This window comes from Hyperolius riggenbachi, chromosome 5 (genome assembly GCF_040937935.1).
Source record: "Hyperolius riggenbachi isolate aHypRig1 chromosome 5, aHypRig1.pri, whole genome shotgun sequence".
NCBI classification, from domain to species: Eukaryota; Metazoa; Chordata; class Amphibia; order Anura; family Hyperoliidae; genus Hyperolius; species Hyperolius riggenbachi.
In genome coordinates, this window is record NC_090650.1 from 187,714,317 (window position 1) to 187,734,959 (window position 20,643).

Here is a 20,643-nt window from a genome sequence, read left to right on the forward strand (position 1 = left end):
GCCAAAAATCCATTCCTGCAAATTGCAATGATAGTCTATGAGATCTGCAGATCATCATACACACATGATTTAACTGACATTCATCTGCAGATCAGATCCACCAGGATGGATTTTCAGATCTGCAGATGACTGCTTGATCTGCAGATGAATGTCAGTTAAATCATGTATGTATGATGATCTGCAGATCTCATAGACTATCATTGCAATTTGCAGGAATGGATTTTTGGCAGGAACAGATCTTTTGCAGATACTGATCTTTTGTGTCTGTACAGCATCTGTGTGTGCAGCATCTTGCAAAGATTTTTTTCTGATGTGGAGTTCAGCTCCTTAGAAAAGACTGTGTAGAGTATGGCTCTCATACTACATGAAGGGTGGTAAGAGTGGTCTGTGATCTTTCATTTTCCAAAGACTATAGTCTGATGTGTGTATGAGCCTTTAGTCATAATATGATGGCTCCAACCTCAACCTCTTACCAACAGGTTTTAGACTAAAGTATCTCCTCATAGGGTATTTATTTTTAAAAGCACTTACTGAATGGCAGTTGTTCACTAGTCCAGCTGTCAAAATGTGTGAGTGAGCAGGTGGGTATCTTTGTTTCCCTATGCCTCCATGTCAACACCTGTGGGTAGATGCCCCGCCCACTCTACCCCGGAGGACCAATCTATAAAAAGTCTGAAATAAGCCACCTCCCTAGTCTTTTTTTTATGTCCTCGTACTCGCCTCGGAAGACCACCTGGTCCTTTGTGCCGATAATTTTTTATTTTTCCCCTACCTCAGCTGGCTCTTCCAGCTCCCCACTAGGTTGGCTCGCCTAGCGATGCTAGATAGGTTATAAATTAACCTATATGCTTACCCCACTCTGCTGGTCTTGGGGGTATCTGTGTTGCACCGAGGAGGATCGCTCCTGAAGCTCCGGGTTCTCACGCTAAATGCGTGTGTTCTGTGCGCCTGGATCCTTTCCCCTCTGTCGCTCCCTTCTGTGTACTGCGGGTAACCGGCGTTCTCGGCGTGCAGGGCACTTCCGGTCCAAGTTGGCGTGCGCCTCAGCATATTATAGAGGCTGCCGGAGCGCTGCGTTCCAGACGCTGAGGACGCTGGGTAGCTATGACACCAGGAGGGGGCGGAGCTATCCCTGTATAAGAGACAGCGCTGTGTTTAGACAGCGCAGATCTCCGCTGCGGACAGTCACGCTGCTGGGGCTCCCTGACTCACTTCCCGGACACATAAGGATTTGTCATACTTACAATGTAAGTGGTTTACGTGTAGTACAGGGGGCCGCAGACATTACTATGTGATTTGTCTGGTACACTCTTTTCATTATTCTCACTTTGTTTCATTTCTACAGCCTCAATTCCAGAAATATCTACGCTTTGCAATAGATCAGACACATCTTCAATTCACCTGCCTAACCTTCGGAATTGCTACAGCACCCAGAACCTTTACGAAGGTGTTAGTCGCAGTAGTGGAATTACTGCGGCTAAGGAATCTGAGGTTATACCACTACCTAGACGACCTCCTGCTCCTAGCAGAGGATGTGCAGACTCTAGAGGAACACAAACAGATTCTAATGTCTACACTTCAAACCTTCGGGTGGATAATAAACCTAGAGAAGAGCAAGCTGACTCCAACGCAGAACTTGATATATCTTGGAGCACAGATACAGACAGCGGACAATGTGATAAGACTCCCAGCAGACAAGATTTACTCAGTGATCAACAGAGTTCGTCAGATTCATTCAGCAAGTCATCTTCAGGCCAGACAATGTCTCAGCATTCTAGGAACGTTTTTATCAACCTTTCTGATGGTGAAAGAAGAAGAAGAAACAATCGAGAGCCCCCGATAGTGTATTACTGTATTACAGTTGACATAAAAAATGTTTGAAATATATATACTCACAAGTCTGGGTTGCCGGATCCAGGCAACCACTTAAATCGCGGGCGAGGAGATTAGACCTGTCCTCGCTCAGGCTAAAAGAGTCGCTCTCCGTAGATAGAAAAAAAAGGGTTAAATACCCATCCACCAAGTGGATCAGATTATGATGTGAAAAACAGAGGCGCCAATAGAGTAAAAAATTGCCAATTAAAATCAGTAAAATTGTGGGTGGTGGGGGTAAACCAACTCACCCAACAACAAACACAAGCACAGCTTCGTGTATAATGAAGGTACATTTAATTGATACTCCCAATAAAATATACAGTTTGCAACGCGTTTCACGGGTCCCAAGCCCGCTTCCTCAGGCAAAAAAGCTTTTACAGACAGGAGCAACTGAAACAAATAAGAAAAGGAACAAAACAATGAAAAAAAAGGGGGAAACAATATGTAAGAACAACTAAAATCTGTCAATGTTTGATCTAAGAAGTACACGGTTATGCTTATGCTATTACAACACCATCTCGACTATGTCTGTGGGTCCTATGTACCCACACGCTGTACAGCATATAAAACACAGGAATACTATATCTGTAGGTAACGTTAGTCCCTTAGTAGGTGTACAATAAATCCCATCACAGGTATAGTTTTGCTAACCCTTCAGTGCAATAGGACCTCACAGTTCTTAAGTTAGGACCACAGAACCTATATATGCCATAACATGGCCATCCCTGTATCCCAACAATAGAGCAGAGTATGCATTTATCAGAATAATATCTGAGTCTTTTAACATATATACTTGATCACATACCTGGAGCCAGACAATGTCTCAGCATTCTAGGAACGTTTTTATCAACCTTTCTGATGGTGAGATGGGCCCATTGGCACTCCAGGCCCTTCCAATGGGGCTTTCTCAGACAATGGGACAATTCAAGTATGCACCAGTGGATAGAAGTGACGGGGTTGATGAAGAACAGTCTGAAATGGTGGATGAATACAGACATGCTAGAGAGGCACCATCAGATTCAACCAGATCATCCCCTGGTCATAACTACCGATGCGAGTTGCACAGGGTGGGGAGCCCACTATGGACATTTAACAGCCCAAGGGACTTGGGACACGGAACAAGGCAATATGCCCGCCAACATTCTGGAAATCAGGGCAGCATATATGGCGTTACTCAGTTTCCAACACCTCATACAGGGGAAGAGTGTCTTACTAATAATGGACAAGACAGCTGTTTCATATGTCCGGAGACAGGGCAGCACAAGGAGTCTCTTTGCTTCAGGAGGTTTCCAAGATATTCCAATTTGCAGAACAGAATCTATGGAACATCACCGCCTCATATATTCCGGGCCAACAGAATCTCAAAGCAGATTATCTAAGTCGCCATACAGTCGACAACGAGTGGAGTCTGAACCAAGAAGTGTTTCAGATGATCTGCAAGAAGTTGGGGAATCCAGTCCTGGACTTGATGGCAACACCTTACAACAGGAAATGCAGCCGATTCTACTCCAGGTACCGGTTTCATCAGTCGGAGGCAGTGAATGCGATTACAACCCAGTGGGACTTCACACTTGGCTATGTATATCCACCAACTCCCATGATACACTGCATCTTGTTGAGGTTGTTGAGAGAGAAGGTTTCGCTAATAGCGATCATACCTCACTGGCCACGACAGCCATGGTTTCCACTACTCTGGGAGATGAGGACCCAGGCTCCAATACCATTGCCAGACAGACCAGACCTACTGAACCAAGGAGTGATTTCTCATCCCAACCCACACAGTCGAAGGCTGATGGCCTGGAAGTTGAAGGGCAGAGGCTAAGAGGTCTGGGATGCTCAGAAGCTGTCATTGGCACAATTATGAGATCAAGAAAACACAGTACCAACACCAAATATAACAATATTTGGCAGAAGTTCAAAGAATAAGCCACACTGCAGAATTTTGATCCCTCAAAACCAGAACAGCATATTCTGGGATTTTTGCAAACAGGAGTGGAGAAGGGTTTAAGCTACTACTCGATAAAGGGACAAATTTCAGCCTTGTCAGCTTTCACAGGAATAACTTGGGCTTCACTCCCGGTAGTGAAACAGTTCATAAAGGGAGTCTTGAAGATAAAACCTCCTAGAAAGACGATGTTTCCCAAGTGGGACCTTTCTCTAGTTTTGGAAGCATTATCTAGAACACCGTACCATCCTTTAGAGAACTGTACATTATGGAACTTGACATTTAAAAACTATATTTCTGGTCGCAGTTTCATCAGAGTCTCTGAACTCCAAGCCTTAGGCTCTACAGAACCTTACTTAACTTTCTACCCAGATAGGGTAGTATTAAGACCAATTCAACAATTCATACCAAAGGTCGCTTCTACATATCATCTGAACCAGGACTGGACGTTACCCACTTTAACAGATCCAGCATCAGACACAGTTCATTCATTGGACGTAGCCCAAGCATTAAAAGCATACACGAATATGACAAGAGATATTCGCAAGTCAGAGAGAGTATGGATAATTCCATTCGGATATAGAATGGGGCAGGCCGCCACCACTAGAACAGTATCTTCCTGGCTTGTAAGGATAATTCAGGACTGTTACAAGCCTCTCAACCTGGAGCCTCCCGGGCAACTTACGGCGCATTCGACTAGAAGCATTTCTACTTCCTGGGCAGCCATGAACAGGGTTTCAGCAGATACCATCTGCCAGGAAGCTAACTGGACGACGATAAATATATTCATGCAGCACTATAGAGTGGATATGGAGGCAAATTCTTCACTTAACTTTGGGAAAGTTGTATTAACTGGACAGCCTTCTTAACCACTTGCCGACCGCGCACTCATACCGCGCGTCGGCAAAGTGGCAGCTGCAGGACCAGCGACGCAGTATTGCGTCGCCAGCTGCAGGCTGATTGACAGGAAGCAGCCGCTCGTGCGAGCGGCTGCTTCCTGTCAATTCACGGCGGGGGGCTCCGTGAATAGCCTGCGGGCCGCCGATGGCGGCTCGCAGGCTAAATGTAAACACAAGCGGAAATAATCCGCTTTGTTTACATTGTACGGCGCTGCTGCGCAGCAGCGCCGTAAGGCAGATCGGCGATCCCCGGCCAATCAGCGGCCGGGGATCGCCGCCATGTGACAGGGGACGTCCTGTCACTGGCTGCACAGGACGGATAGCGTCCTGTGCAGCCCTGATCTCCGGGGGGGAGCAGGTAGGAGAGGGAGGGGGGAATTTTGCCGCGGAGGGGGGCTTTGAGGTGCCCCCCCCCCCCCCCCGCCAGCCACATGCAGGCAGGAGAGATCAGACCCCCCCAGCACATCATCCCCCTAGTGGGGAAAAAAGGGGGGTGATCTGATCTCTCTGCCTGCTACATGATCTGTGCTGGGGGCTTCAGAGCCCACCCAGCACAGATCACTCAACAAAGCGCTGGTCCTTAAGGGGGGGTAAAGGGTGGGTCCTCAAGTGGTTAAATTAAAACATTTTCTTATTTGCACAAAGTCTACAGTCTCCCTCCCTTCTTCAAATTTCTAGTTACATCCTACTACCATTCGCCCTACCTCTCAAGCCCGCTGTCTGGGTGTCACCCTGGACTCCGCACTCTCCTTCACTTCCCACATCCAAAACCTCACAAAGTCCTGCAACTTCCACCTTCGTAACATCTGTAAGATTCGCCCTTTCCTGACCTCTGCCACCACCAAACTCCTCATCCATGCCCTCATAATTTCCCGCCTTGACTACTGCAATGCCCTGCTGTCTGGTCTCCCTATGACCCGAACAGCCCCACTGCAGTCCATCATGAATGCGGCAGCCAGAATTATCCACTGCTCCCATCGCTCCACCACGGCAGATCCCCTCCTAGAATCCCTCCACTGGCTTCCTATCCAGTCCAGAATCAGATTCAAGATACTGTGTCTGACCTACAAATCTTTCCACAAAACCTGTCCAACCTACATTTCCGATCTTACTCAGAGGTACACACCTAGCCGCTCACTCCGCTCTTCCAATGAACTTCGCCTAACCGCCCCCCGCATCACCCAGTCCCATGCACGCCTCCAGGACTTCTCAAGAGCTGCTCCAACACTATGGAACTCCCTACCTCCACCCATTAGGGCAGCCCCCTCCTTCAACATCTTCAAGAAAGCCCTCAAAACTCACCTTTTCACTCTGGCCTACTACCCCTCACAAGTGCTCTAAACCTACAGCTGAACTCTGGTCCCCTACCATTCGTGTCCTTACCTCTCCCTCTAGATTGTAAGCCTTTGGGCAGGGTCCTCCTCCTTTTGTGTCCTACCTTATCTGGCACCTCCATTACTGTGAACCCATGCTATGCATCTGAGTGAACCTAACTTGCCTAATCTCCATGCTTCATCCAGTGACTGACTAAGCATTACCTTGTACTAATACTGTGCTGTGTGATCTGGTTTTCTTGTATTCCTGTATTGTCATATTGCTGTATGTCACCCCTAAATATTGTCTGTAACCTAAATTAATGTTCAGCGCTGCGTAATATGTTGGCGCTTTATAAATACAATAAATAATAATACAGGTGTTGACATGGAGGGAAAACGGAAAATTGTATACTTGCCTAACGGTAATTTTCCTTTCCCGATGCCTACATGTCAACACTGGGATTCCCTCCCTTCAACTTCGGCGAGTCTGAGGTTCACATAAGACTAGGGAGGTGGCTTATTTCAGACTTTTTATAGATTGTTCCTCCGGGGTAGAGTGGGCGGGGCATCTACCCACAGGTGTTGACATGTAGGCATCGGGAAAGGAAAATTACCGTTAGGTAAGTATACAATTTTCTGTGTTAAATCCTTGCCAGGGAGTGCTTTTTAAAAGAATAAAGGAAACCTTGAGGTTTCCCAGTGGGGAGATGTAGTAGCCCAAAACATGTCTGTAAGAGGTTCAGCGCTGACAGATGAATAATGCAGACTGTAAGAAACAACTGCATAGGAAACCATTCATTTACAATGTTTTCCCTTTAGGAAAATGTACATCCTGTATGTATGTATTCATAGGTATTTGAAAGTTTTCAGCATAGTGCTCCTTTTAGGAGCTCCACATGAGCACCAGACAATTCTGGGTGTTCAAAGTGGGACTCCACCCATAATGGAGTTAAAGGCCCACTATTGCGGATTCCCTTAAAGTGGACCTGAACTCTTCCACAAGACGGAAGGAAAACAGAGAGAAATGAACACTGTATGTATTTAGGGAGTTTAGCCTGTTTAATTTTGCCTTATTTGTGTCTAATCACAAGTTGTAATTTGATCTCTCCCCGTGTCACAGGACTGCCATGGCAGAGATAGCAGATAAGCCCATTTGAAAGCATAAGATGTTAACAATATGTCTGTTTCTATGAATATGGAAGTAGATACAGTGTAGATTTATTTTAGGATTTGTATCAGCTGTAACAAAGACATTTTTGTTTTGTTTTGTTTAAAGGTTATTATGCTCTTGCGTATCTTTTTGAGCAGAGAGGACATTCTGAGTTCAGGTGTGCTTTAACTGGTTCACATTCCAAGGTTTTTACCCCCTAAGGTTCCTGACATTTTTCACACTTGCGTTGTGCGCTTTTGATACAGCAGTAACTTTTAATAACGTATACCTTCTTAGTGCTGTTTTTTCTTTTTTTTTCTTTGTAGTACAGTCTAGGCCTTCTCTGGGTAATATTTTCTTTCGAAAAACTATTTTATAGTTATATTTCACCCTTTCTAATTTTCACGACAAGTCCCACAGTTATGAAACAAATAAAATATATTCTTTAGCACTTCCTGGCTTAAATTATACACATACACTCACCTAAAGGATTATTAGGAACACCGTACTAATACGGTGTTTGACCACCCTTTCACCTTCAGAACTGCCTTAATTCTACGTTGCATTGATTCAACAAGGCGTGTTGTGACTTCACAAGTGCTTTGCTGCATACCTCGGTTGTAACGAGTGGTTATTTCAGTCAACGTTGCTCTTCTATCAGCTTGAATTAGTTAGCCCATTCTCCTCTGACCTCTAGCGTCAACAAGGCATTTTCACCCACAGGACTGCCGCATACTGGATGTTTTTCCCTTTTCACATCATTCTTTGTAAACTCTAGAATTGGTTGTGTGTGAAAATCCCAGTAACTGAGCAGATTGTGGAATACTCAGATCAGCACGTTTGGCACCAACAACCATGCCACGCTCAAAATTGCTTAAATCCCCTTTCTTTCTCATTCTGACATTCAGTTTGGAGTTCAGGAGGTTGTCTTGACCAGGACCACACCCCTAAATACACTGAAGCAACTGCCATGTGATTGGTTGATTAGATAATTGCATTAATGAGAAATTGAACAGGTATTCCTAATAATCCTTTTGATGAGTGTATGTCATATTTTATTACAAACTGGGCATGTGGTGGACAGTTTATCCCCAGCCTGTGCGCCTGTAGCATTGGATGGGTACGTTAGGGTAACAGTTCGGGGGCCCCAGTGCTGTACAGATGCATCACTAGGCAACATCAGTGCATCTGTAAATAGAGATGTCGCAAACAGAATTTTCCGTTCGGAGACGGCTAATGCAAACTTCTGAAAAATGTTCGTGAACAGGCGAATTTGGTGAACCGCCATAGACTTCAATGGGCAGGCGAATTTTAAGACCTACAAAGACTGTTTCTGGCCACAAAAGTGACGGCAAAGTTGTTTCAAGAGGTCTAACACCTAGAACTGTAGCATGCTGGAGGGGGATCCATGCCAAAAGTTTCACCCAAAATTATGGAGTTGACTCGGGTTTTAATCCCTAATGAGCAGAAATCACATTATGCACAGCTCTGGGTGTACAATCAGAAATGTACTACAGTGAAATAATAATGCACTGGAGTGGTTCTTAAAGAGAACCTGTACTGAGTAAAATTATTTAAAATAAACACATGAGGTAACTTCAAATGAACATTACATAGTTACCTTGCCATCAGTTCCTCTCAAAAGCTCACCATTTTCTTCATACAGTGATCCCTTCCAGTTCTGACAACATTTTGTCAGAACTGAAATATATCAGTTGCTGCCAGTTATATATCAGTTGCTGTCAGTTACAGCTGAGAGGAGAACTGATGTGTCCATGTTTCCCTATGGCTCAAGTGGGCGATGTTACAGTTTAACAGTGTGCTGATCAGGAAGCTGTTATAGGGTAATAGCCATTTTCAAAATGGAAGACGGAGAATTCTATTGATCACAGTGGACAAACAGGACGCAGGAGAGGAAAAATAGATTGAGGAGTAGACTACACAGGAGGTAAGTATGACCTGTGTATGTTTATTTTGACTTTTAATTTTCAGTATAGGTTTTCTTTAATGAGGCAACCGCAGTAGTGTGCACACAGCTCTGGGTGTCAGTGGGCTGTAGAGTGTCACACACACAAAAAACACAGGAGACTGATGTGCTAGCCCTCAAAAGGGCTGTTTTGGGGTGCTTTCACAGCTAGGGAGGAACAAGGACACAGGCCTAGCTAATGCTTTTCCTACCTATCTGAAGAAAGTCTGACCCTGCTCTCACGAACAGTCAGCTGCCAGCAGAGAATTAATCCAATATGGCCACCGCAACTGCTTTTTGATAGGGGGTGGGGGGTCCAGGAAGGGGTGCTAGCTGATTGGTTGCCATGTGTCTGCTGAATGTGAGGTAGGGGGTAAAAGTTTAGCTCAATGATGTATAGGGGGCGAATCAAACACACCAAATGTTCGCTGTTCGCCACGAATGCGAACAGTGAATGTTTGCAGAATACTGCTCCCCAGCGAACAGTTCGGGCCATCTCTATCTGTAAAGCACTGGGGCCCCAAACTGTCACCCTAGCAATCGCATACGATGACTACAGGAGGCAGTCATTAAAAGAATATTAACCACTTGGTGACCGCCCACTACCTATGGGCGGTGGCAAAGTGGCACCCCCAGGACTGCGTAACGCCGATCGGCGGCGGCTCCTGGGGGACTGAATTGCCTGGGATCTGTGCGCGCATCCGTCGGCATTAGGCTCCGTCCACTCGCGGTGTCAACCCGCCGGCCAATTAGCAGTGATGGCAGGTTGTTAACCACCGATCTTCCGCATCGAAAGCGTATAATACGCTTTGTAATGTATACACAGCGTATTATACAGGCTGCCCCCTGCCCTGGTGGTCCCAGTGATCGAGGGACCACCAGGGCAGGAGGCAGCCCCCCTGGTAACCACACACAAACTGATCTGGCCCCCCTGCCCCCTGATCGCCCACAGCACCCCTCAGACCCCACCCTGATCACCCCCTCAGACCCCTGTTTGCACCCAATCACCCCCCTAATCGCCCATCAATCACTCCCTGTCACTATCTGTCAACGCTATTTTTTAGATTAGGTCCTAAACTGCCCCCTGGGGGCTCCTGATCACCCCCCCCCCCACACACACACACCCTCAGATCCTCCCCAGACCCCCCCCCCCCCGACCCACCCCCCTGTGTACTGTATACATCTAACCTCCCACCCACTGATCACCTGTCAATCACCCATCAATCACCCCATCACCCCCTGTCACTACTACCCATCAGATCAGACACTAATCTGCCCCTTGCGGGCACCCAAACACCCGCCCACACCCTCAGATTGCCCTCAGACCCCCTTCCCTTTATCACCTCCCCAGTGCATTATTTACATTTGTTCTCCCCTCTAATCACCCACTGATCACCCATCAATCACCACCTGTCACTGTTACCCATCATACCCATCAGATCAGACCCTCATCTGCCCCTTGCGGGTACCCAGTCAACCGCCCACACCCTCAGACCCACCCCGATCACCTCACCAGTGCATTGCTTGCATCTATTCTCCCCTCTAATCACACCCTGATCACCCATCAATCACCCCCTGTCACCACCTGTCACTGCTACCCATTGTACCCATCAGATCAGACACTCATCTGCCCCTTGCGGGCACCCAATCACCCGCCCACAGCCTCAGATCGCCCTCAGACACCCCCCCCCCCCGATCACCTCCCCAGTGCATTACTTGCATCTATTCCCCCCTCAAATCACACCCTGAGACACCCATCAATCACCTCCTGTCATCACCTGTCTCCCCCTAGCACACCTACCCATCAGATCAGGCCCTAATCTGCCCCCTGCGGGGTTCTGATCACCGGGCCAAACCCTCACCCGCCCCACCGCAGTGACAGAATTGTTTTTTCTGATCACTGCTGGTCTCTACGACTTAATTGTGGCTGAGACCAACCGTTATGCCACACAACACGCAACTGCCAATTCAAGAAGCTACCATGCCCAGCCTTTTCGGTGGAAACCGTTTCAGAACGTAACATTTTTTTGGGGCCTTCTCCTTAACATGGGTCTAGTCAAAAAGAATGTATTGCGGTCTTATTGGTCTACGCATCCACACATGCCCATGTTCTCTGCTGCCATGTCCAGGTCACGATTTGAGAACATCCTGCGCTTCCTGCACTTCAGTGCCAATACAACCTGTCATCAGAGGCCACCCTGCTTATGACCGGTTCCACAAAATTCGGCCCCTCATAGACCACCTGTCTTCAAATTTTGCAGATGCTTATACCCCTGGTCATTTTGAGGCATTTGGTTTCCAGACTACTCCTCATGGGTTTGGGCCCCTAAAATGCCAGGGCAGTATAGGAACCCCACAAGTGACCCCATTTTAGAAAGTCGACACCCCAAGGTATTCCGTTAGAAGATTTTATTTTTTGCCACAAGTTAGCGGAAATTGATTTTTATAGTTTTTTTCACAAACTTGTGACAAAAAATAAAATCTTCTAACGGAATACTTTGGGGTGTGGTCTTTCTAAAATGGGGTCACTTGTGGGGTTCCTATACTGCCCTAGCATTTTAGGGGCCCTAAACCGTGAGAAGTAGTCTGGAAACCAAATGCCTCAAAATGACCTGTGAAATCCTAAAGGTACTCATAGGACGTTGGGCCCCTTAGCGCACCTAGGCTGCAAAAAAGTGTCACACATGGTATTGTCGTACTCAGGAGAAACAGTGTAATGTGTTTTGGGGTGTATTTTTACACATACCCATGCTGGGTGGGAGAAATATCTCTGTAAATGAGAATTTTTTGATTTTTTTTTTTTTTTTACACACAATTGTCCATTTACAGAGATATTTCTCCCACCCAGCATGGGTATGTGTATATGGGTATATGTGGCATTTGGTTTCTAGACTACTCCTCACGGTTTAGGGCCCCTAAAATGCCAGGGCAGTATAGGAACCCCACAAGTGACCCCATTTTAGAAAGAAGACACCCCAAGGTATTCCGTTAGGTGTATGGTGAGTTAATAGAAGATTTTATTTTTTTGTCACAAGTTACTGGAAAATGACACTTTCTGAAAAAAAAAATCAATTTCTGCTAAGTGAGTGTCCTATCTATTTGCAATCAGCCTGCAGTCTTCAGACTGGGTGCAATATTAGTGCGGGAAAGGTTGTGTTTTCTGTCATGTGCATTTTTATTGCGTTTTACATGCGTTTTCTGTGCGTTTGCGGTTTCTTTCCACACATGCGTTTTTTGTGTTTTTGTTCTTCATGCATTTTTTTTATGCGGTTTATGCAAAACACCAAGAAGTCAACAGGAAGCGGAAATCAATCAGAAAACATCTTTTTTTTCTTTCTTTTTTTTTTTTTTTTTTACAAAAATGCATTTAAAAACGCATACAAAATCCAATACATTGCGTCACCATAGTTACATAGTTTTTTGGGTTGAAAAAAGACATGCGTCCATCGAGTTCAACCAGAGAACAAAGTACAACACCAGCCTGCTCCCTCACATGTCCCAGAGGAAGGCAAAAAACCCTTACAAGGCATGGTCCAATTAGCCCCAAAAGGGAAAAAATTCCTTCCCGACTCCAGATGGCAATCAGATAAAATCCCTGGATCAATATCATTGGGCATTACCTAGTAATTGTAGCCACGGATGTCATTCAACGCAAGGAAAGCACCTAAGCCCCCTTTAAATGCAGGTATAGAATTTGCCATAACTACTTCCTGTGGCAATACATTCCACATCTTAGGGCTCTTTCCCACTAAGACGCTGCGTTAGATGCGACGTTAAGGTCACATAACGTGCCCCTAACGCAACGCATGTGAGCTTTGAAGTTGGACGTTTTATATAGAGCCGCGTTATGCGTCTCTTGATGCGTCCGTGATGCATACTTTTTGACGCATACTATCGGACGAAATCGGCCATGCGGCAAATAAATAAATAATTAAAAAAAAAAACAGTACTGAGCATGTGCCAACTCCTGAACACCGCCACATACGAGTATAACGCACAGCACGCTGCACTTTCATTTACCGTGCAGCGTTATCCTCCAACGCAACGTGGGCACTGTGAACAGCCCATTGATTTTTTATTTTTTTTTAGTGCTGTGAGTTGGGCTGCGTTACAGGCTGCTCTAACGTGCGCCTGTAACATCCCACTGTGAAAGCAGCCTTAATCACTCTTACTGTAAAGAACCCTTTCCTAAATAAATCGCTAAAACGTTTTTCCTCCATGCGCAGATCATGTCCTCTAGTCCTTTGAGAAGGCCTAGGGACAAAAAGCTCATCCGCCAAGTTTTTATATTGCCCTCTGATGTATTTATACATATTAATTAGATCCCCTGTAAGGCGTCTTTTCTCTAGACTAAATAAACCCAGTTTATCTGACTTTTCTTGGTGAGACCTTCCATCCCACGTAATCATTTTGTTGCTCGTCTCTGCACCTGCTCTAAAACTGCAATATCTTTCCTGTAATGTGGTGCCCAGAACTGAATTCCATATTCCAGTTGTGGCCTTACTAGAGAGTTAAACAGGGGCAATATTATGCTAGCATCTCGAGTTTTTATTTCCCTTTTAATGCATCCCAAAATTTTGTTCGCTTTAGCTGCAGCAGCTTGGCATTGAGTATGATTATTTACAGTAACTTGTTGTCGATGAGTACTCCTAAGTCCTTCTCCAAGTTTGATGTCCCAACTGTATCCCATTTATTTTGTATGGTGCTAGACCATTGGCGCGACCAAAATGTATGACTACATTTTTCAACATTTAATTTACAGTGGGACCCCACTGCTCACAGTCGCCCATTTTGAGTATGATCCATTGACCACAACTCTTTGTTTTCTGTCCATTAGCCAGTTCCCTATCCATGCAAACACTCTTCCCCAGTCCTTGTATCCTCAACTTTTGCACCAGACCTGGAACAGTGTCGAAGGCCTTTGCAAAGTCCAAGTATATCACATCTACATCATTCCCTATATTCACATTAGCGTTCACTACCTCATAAAAGCTGAGCATGTTAGTCAAACAGGACCTGTCTTTAGTAAACCCATGTTGATGCTGAGAAATAAGATTATTTTCTACTGTGAAGTCATGTATAGTATCTCTTAGTAACCCCTCAAATAGTTTGCATACAACTGATGTTAAGCTTACAGGTCTATAATTTCATGGATCTGATTTTTTGCCCCTCTTAAATAATGGGAAAACGTGGGCTGTACGCCAATCCACTGGGACTCTGCCAGTTGAATGAGAGTCACAAAAGATAAGATAAAGGGGTTTATCTATAACTGAACTTAATTCCCTTAGGACCCGAGGATGCATGCCATCAGGGCCAGGTGCCTTGTCTATTTTTAATTTATTTAGTCGTGCCTTCACTTCTTCCTGCGTTAAGTATTTAATATTACAGTTGGAAGAATGAGACTTTTCTGCATCTGTAATTTGCAACAGTGATGTTTCCCTTGTGAAGACAGAAGCAAAGAAAGCATTAAATCACTCTGCCTTACCTTGGTCATCCACCATTGAGTTCCCACCCTCATCCTTTAGGAGTCCAATACAGTCAACCTTTCTTTTTTTAGGGTTGATGTACTTGTAAAACGTCTTTGGGTTAGATTTGATATCCCTAGCGATTTGATTTTCAGCTTCAATCTTTGCCAGCCTAATTTCTTTTTTACAACCTTTATTTCACTCCTTATAATTGCTTAGTGCAGCCTCGGTCCCCTCCTGTTTCAGGACCTTATAGGCATTCTTTTTCCCCTTAATTTTATCGCTAACCTTTCTATTCATCCATAGAGGCCTTTTTTTATTCCTAGACATTTTCTTTCCATATGGGATATACGTACTACAATATTGAGTGAGAATAAGTTTAAAAGCTTCCCTTCAATGTCCTCCCCTTGTAGTACATTATCCCAGTTCACAAACTTAGTGCCTGCCTGAGTTGATTGAACTTTGCTTTTCTAAAATTCATAGTTTTAGTGGCCCCGCGCCCTATCAATAGATCAAACGTTATCATGTTGTGATCACTATTTCCCAAATGTTCTTGAACCTGCACATTTGATACATTATCTGGTCTATTAGAAATTATCAGATCCAGTAACGCATTCCCCCAAGTTGGTTCCGTTACCATTTGAGTCAGGTAACTGTCCTGTAGTATTGCCAGAAATCTGCTGCTTTTACCAGAATGGGTAGTCTCAACACTCAAGTCAATGTCTGGAAAGTTGAAGTCACCCATAACTATGACCTCATTTTTACTTGCAGCTTTTTCAATCTGCTGTCGTAATTACAGTTCTGCAGCTTCATGAATATGAGGTGGTCTGTAGCATACCCCAATAAGCAATTGGCAACCTTTATTTCCACCATGAATATTTACCCAAACGGACTCCACATCTTCACCACCGCATTTTCCAATCTTGGTTACATGAAATGGGCTACTTTAAGTTTTACCAACCTCCTTACTCTTTACACTGTCCCCACCCCCCTCTCCATCCCCCATAATGTTAGGCTCCCACTGTCTTTTTACCTCATCACGTCTACATATTGAGACTTTACCCTCCCACCTCCCCCCCATTGACTTTCATTTTTAAAAACTCGTATTAAACACATACACGTGTATTTTCATGCTTACCATTGATTTAACTTTATATGCGTTTACGCAACACTAGCGTTTCTGCTTCGTGTGTTCCCAGTCTTAATCAGAGTAGCACAGGACTGAGTGATTACCATTCAGTTGTGTTGGAATTTGCATGTTTGCTGTCATTTGTGGATGTCCACATAAAAGCCTAATCTTGCTGCATTGCTTTGCCTGTCATAGTGATCGGCTTACCCCATAGCTGCATTACTGGGTCTTGTGTGATTACTGTTCATCTCATCTTGCTCCCTTGGGAACATGTGCTATTCCTGCAGTGGAGAATAACCGTGTTCCCTCTTGTCTGTCTGGACGTTGCCATCACTGTAGTTGTGATTGGCAGATGCTCCTTCCAGTCCTGCTGTGTGGACGTTACAATAGCTGCGGTTGCAAGTGGTAATGCTCCTTCTAGCTTGCCTGCCTGGACATTGCCATCACTGCGGTTGTGATTGGCAGGCGCTCCTTCTAGTTCTTTCATGTGGACATTACAGTTGCTATCGATACGCGCCTTCCTGCTCAGTCCAGTATTGTCATTTCTATGTGGACGTTTACCAATCCAATCACTACTGTAGCGTTAGTAAACACTCCGTCCTGTCTTGTCGTTTAGGCTCCCTGCACACGGCAAATCCGTTTTGCGATTCCGTTTCCGATTTGCAATTCCGATTTTCCCTGAATGCAATCAACAGAAAAACCTGAGTCAAAAACGCAGCATGCAGTAATGAATAAAAGTCTGAATCTGATGTAAAAACCCATTAAACATCGGAATCGCATGCAGTGTGCAGGGAGCCTTAGTGTGATGGTTACCACTCTAAGCAACCATTTTGGCCCTAAAGCAGGGGGTTGGGCACCTGATGTGTGTAGTAGCTGATCGGCTACTAAATAGTGATCCCCTTATGAATCAACCATTAATTTCTAGCAGTTCAGCATTTGGAGATCCTGTGATCAGAAAGATCCATCTATAGAATGCAGCATCGCTTCTCTGAAACCTATATGAAAAAACATATTTTGTAGTTTATTATAAAAAGTCAGCCTATACTAACTTTGCCCACATAACTTGTGATTATAATTATACGGTATATATTGACAAAGCTATAAAGTGCTATTCGATCCAGGCAGATATCCCGTTTTGATCTGCTGCTTTCTCTGCAAACATTCACTATATATTTGTAAATTAAGATTTCTGAGGACAAAATCAGTGAAATTGCTATTGTGCAGCGTAACAGCACTGAATCTGCTTCAAATCCGAACTGGTAGAGTCTGATTAGGGCCCTTTTTTCACAAGGGGGCTGAGCTGCACGCTCAGTGAGCAGTTACCAGGCAGCAGCAAGCAGTTGCCAGGCAATAGCCAACAGTTGAGAGATTTCACCAGTATTTTCACTGTCTATCAACTGCTCATGGAAAAGGGACCTTACTGTGCCAAAGGATTTCAATTTGTGGTCGTTCTGATTACTCAGAAGTGAATGCAGTCGCCAGGTGGAATACATTTCATCCCACTTGTCCTGCAATGTTCAGAGCTCTGCACATATTTAGCTGCAACTGACTCCAATGAAATGATTAGGGAATAGCACATATCTAATTTAGTGTAGGCTATTTACACTCAGCATGTGATTTATTTCATCAAATTATCTTGATTTTTATTTGTTTTTGTTTTTTTAGGGACAGATTTGGATCAATGGCTTCAATCTGGGTCGTTACTGGCCAGCTAGAGGACCTCAAATAACATTATATGTTCCTATGAATATTTTAACAGCCTCTTCATTGAATAATGTTACAGTACTGGAACTTGAAAATTCTCCTTGTGAAACTGCAAAATGTTTTGTAGAGTTTGTGGACAAACCTATCCTCTCTAAAACCAAAGATTTTATTACAGAAATGTCTTTATTCAGCAAAGGGTGACTGTCTTAGGCTAAGTTCACAGTGGTCAGTTGCGTTGCAGAATAATTCTGCATGTCAACTCACTGCCCATACAATTCTTTTTTTCTTCTCCATAGCAGTGCATTGTGAAAAAGATTTCAGTTAAAACGTGTTGAAGGGAACCTGAAGTGAGGAAAATTATTTAAAATAAACACATGACGTAGCTGCAAATTCATATTACATGCTAACCTCATCATCCCTTCCCCTCAAAGGCTCACCATTTTTTTCTTACAGTCATCCCTTTCAGTTCTGACAATATTTTGTCAGAACTGAAATATACCAGTTGCAATCCTTTATAGATCAGCAGCTGTCAGTTACAACTGAATGTGCAAGGTAATGTCCATGTTTCTCTATAGCTCAAGTGGGTGATATTACAGTTTAACAGTGTGCTGACCAGGAAGCTGTTATGGGGTAATGGCCATTTTTAACCATTTCTGCTGCCCGTGAAGCTCACGTCCGGGTGGCTGCTCTGCTGCGGCGCCGTGTTTCGGCACGATTACGGGCATGCCCCCGTGGTGTCCCCCGGTAGCCCTGGGATCAGTGAACGGGAACGTGCTTCCGATCTGTGTCCCCAGCAGAAAAACCGAAGCGCTCTTACAAGAGGCTTCAGTCTTTCTGCACGTCAAAATTTCCGCATCCCCCTTGTGCTTCCGCTTAGCGAGAAGCACAAGGAGAAAATAAACTCGAGGTGGCCATCTTGTGGCCAAATACTAAAACTACATCTACATATTTTTTACATTACAATTTACACACATAACATTAAAAATTAACTATTTCCCACACCAAAATATTACCCAAATAAAATTTTTAATGGAAAAAAAAATTACAATAAAAAAAAAAAAAGACACAAATAGTTACCTAAGGGTCTGAACTTTTTAAATATGCATTTGAAGGGGGTATACTACGATATTTTTTTTCAATTATAAGCTTGTAAATAGTGATGGACGCAAAACTGAAACAATGCACCTTTATTTCCAAATAAAATATTGGCGCCATACATTGTGATAGGGACAACATTTAAATGGTATAATAACCGAGACAAACGGGCAAATAAAATACACAGGTTTTAATTATGGTAGCGTGGATTATTTTAAACCTATAATGGCCGAAAACTGAGAAATTAATTTTTTCCATTTTTTTTATTAATCCTGTTAAAATGCATTTATAAAAAAATAATTCTTAGCAAAATGTACCACCCAAAGAAAGCCTAATTAGTGGCGAAAAAAAACAAGATATAGATCAATAAATTGTGATAAGTAGTGATAAAGTTATTAGCGAATGAATGGGAAGTGTAAATTGCTCTGATGCATAAGGTGAAAAATCCCTGCGGGCTGAAATGGTTAAAATGGTGGACGGAGAAATCCATTGATCACAGTGGACAAATGGGATGCAGGAGAGGAGAAAGAGATTGAGTAGTAGACTACAGAGGAGGTAATTATGACCTGTGTATAGTTATCTTGACTTTTTATTTTCAGTTCAGGTTTTCTTTAAAGGGAAGGTTCAGGGAGGGTGGAGAAAAAATAAAAATCAATTTCCACTTACCTGGGGCTTCCTCCAGCCCGTGGCAGGCAGGAGGTGCCCTCGCCGCCGCTCCGCAGGCTCCTGGTGGTCTCCGGTGGCCGACCCGACCTGGCCAGGCCGGCTGCCAGGTCGGGCTCTTCTGCATGCGCAGTACAGCCCGGCGGACGTCCGATGACGTCAGAGCGCCGGCGTGGGACGCAGAAGTGCCAGGACTTGGAGCGCAGAAGAGCCCGACCTGGCAGCCGGCCTGGCCAGGTCGGGTCGGCCACCGGGAGCCTGCGGAGCGGCGGCGAGGGCACCTCCTGCCTGCCACGGGCTGGAGGAAGCCCCAGGTAAGTGGAAATTGATTTTTATTTTTTCTCCACTCTCCCTGAACCTTCCCTTTAAGTGTGAAAGGTGCCATAGGAAAACATGGGACTTACTTTGAAAATAAGTTGACCTTTCACTTATAACTGAGAGCAACTGAAAGTGTAAACGGGGCCTAAGGCAGCAAGCAGTTACAAGGCAGCAGCAAGCAGTTGAGAGGCATTTCACTGCCTATCAACAGTCCATGGAATAGAGGCCTTACTTACATTTATGAATGTATGTATTCTACTGTATTTCTGTCACTGGGTGACAAGTTTTTGTTCGGTGTTCTTTACTGTATTCATAAAATTGGTCAGTTTGATTGTTCATTTTGTGAAATTGACTAAAAATGTTTGTAAATGTATTTCCTAATAAAATCAAACTGAACGCACAATGCTAAAATTAACAATAGCTTTATTAATTCAATTGACTTTTTTACAGCTTGAATAAACACCATTCACATTAGCACAACAGAGCACACATACTCTCACTACAGTGAGCAAAATTTTAATTCTCTAAAAACAAAATAAACTACATGTGAAAAACAAGTATATCCTGCTACCCAATAATATACTGCTGCAATTAGGCCAAATCTCAGTGATCTTTTACTACTAGTATCCAATACATAAACAATTATATATACCGGTGTGTATATATAGCTAACATTCACACATACTGTTAGCTGACTCAGCTTCTTAACCTTCTTAGCAGTAATCCCGAGTCAGGCTTGGGACGGAAAGCCACAGAGCAGGGTGGTAATCCTGTGCCTGAGTGAGTTTCATGCAGGAGCTGCTGTAGACCTCTCTGTAGTATGTTTTTCTTCTTGTTTTTAGGGTCTAAAAGCTTGTGAAAAATTGTTATGGCTTTTAGACCTTGAATCTGGAAATAATCATAATGCCAGGTAGGTTAAAGGGAGGAATACATAGGCTGCCATCTTAATTCTTTAGGGCCCATTATCACTCGGGCTCTTTTTGCCTATGATTTACTCTTTGTTGATCGCTGATGATCAGCAAAGCCACTGCTGCACAAGTAATCCTATGGGATTACTCTCACTGCAGCATTTGCAAATAGCCCTGATCGCAGACTCGCTACATGCAGCATTTTACTGG

At 44.2% G+C, this 20,643-nt stretch overlaps 1 protein-coding gene across 1 annotated transcript in view; it reads left to right on the top strand.

Annotated features, from left to right (window-relative positions):
• Positions 1-19,169, top strand: part of GLB1 (galactosidase beta 1) — a 141,856-nt gene extending 122,687 nt beyond the window's left edge. Inside the window, exon 16 of the mRNA XM_068238312.1 lies at positions 17,411-19,169. Within this exon, the coding sequence (XP_068094413.1) occupies positions 17,411-17,650 (240 nt within the window). The 3' untranslated portion in view covers positions 17,651-19,169. The remainder of the gene's footprint in view (positions 1-17,410) is intronic.
• The last annotated feature ends 1,474 nt before the right edge of the window (positions 19,170-20,643 follow it).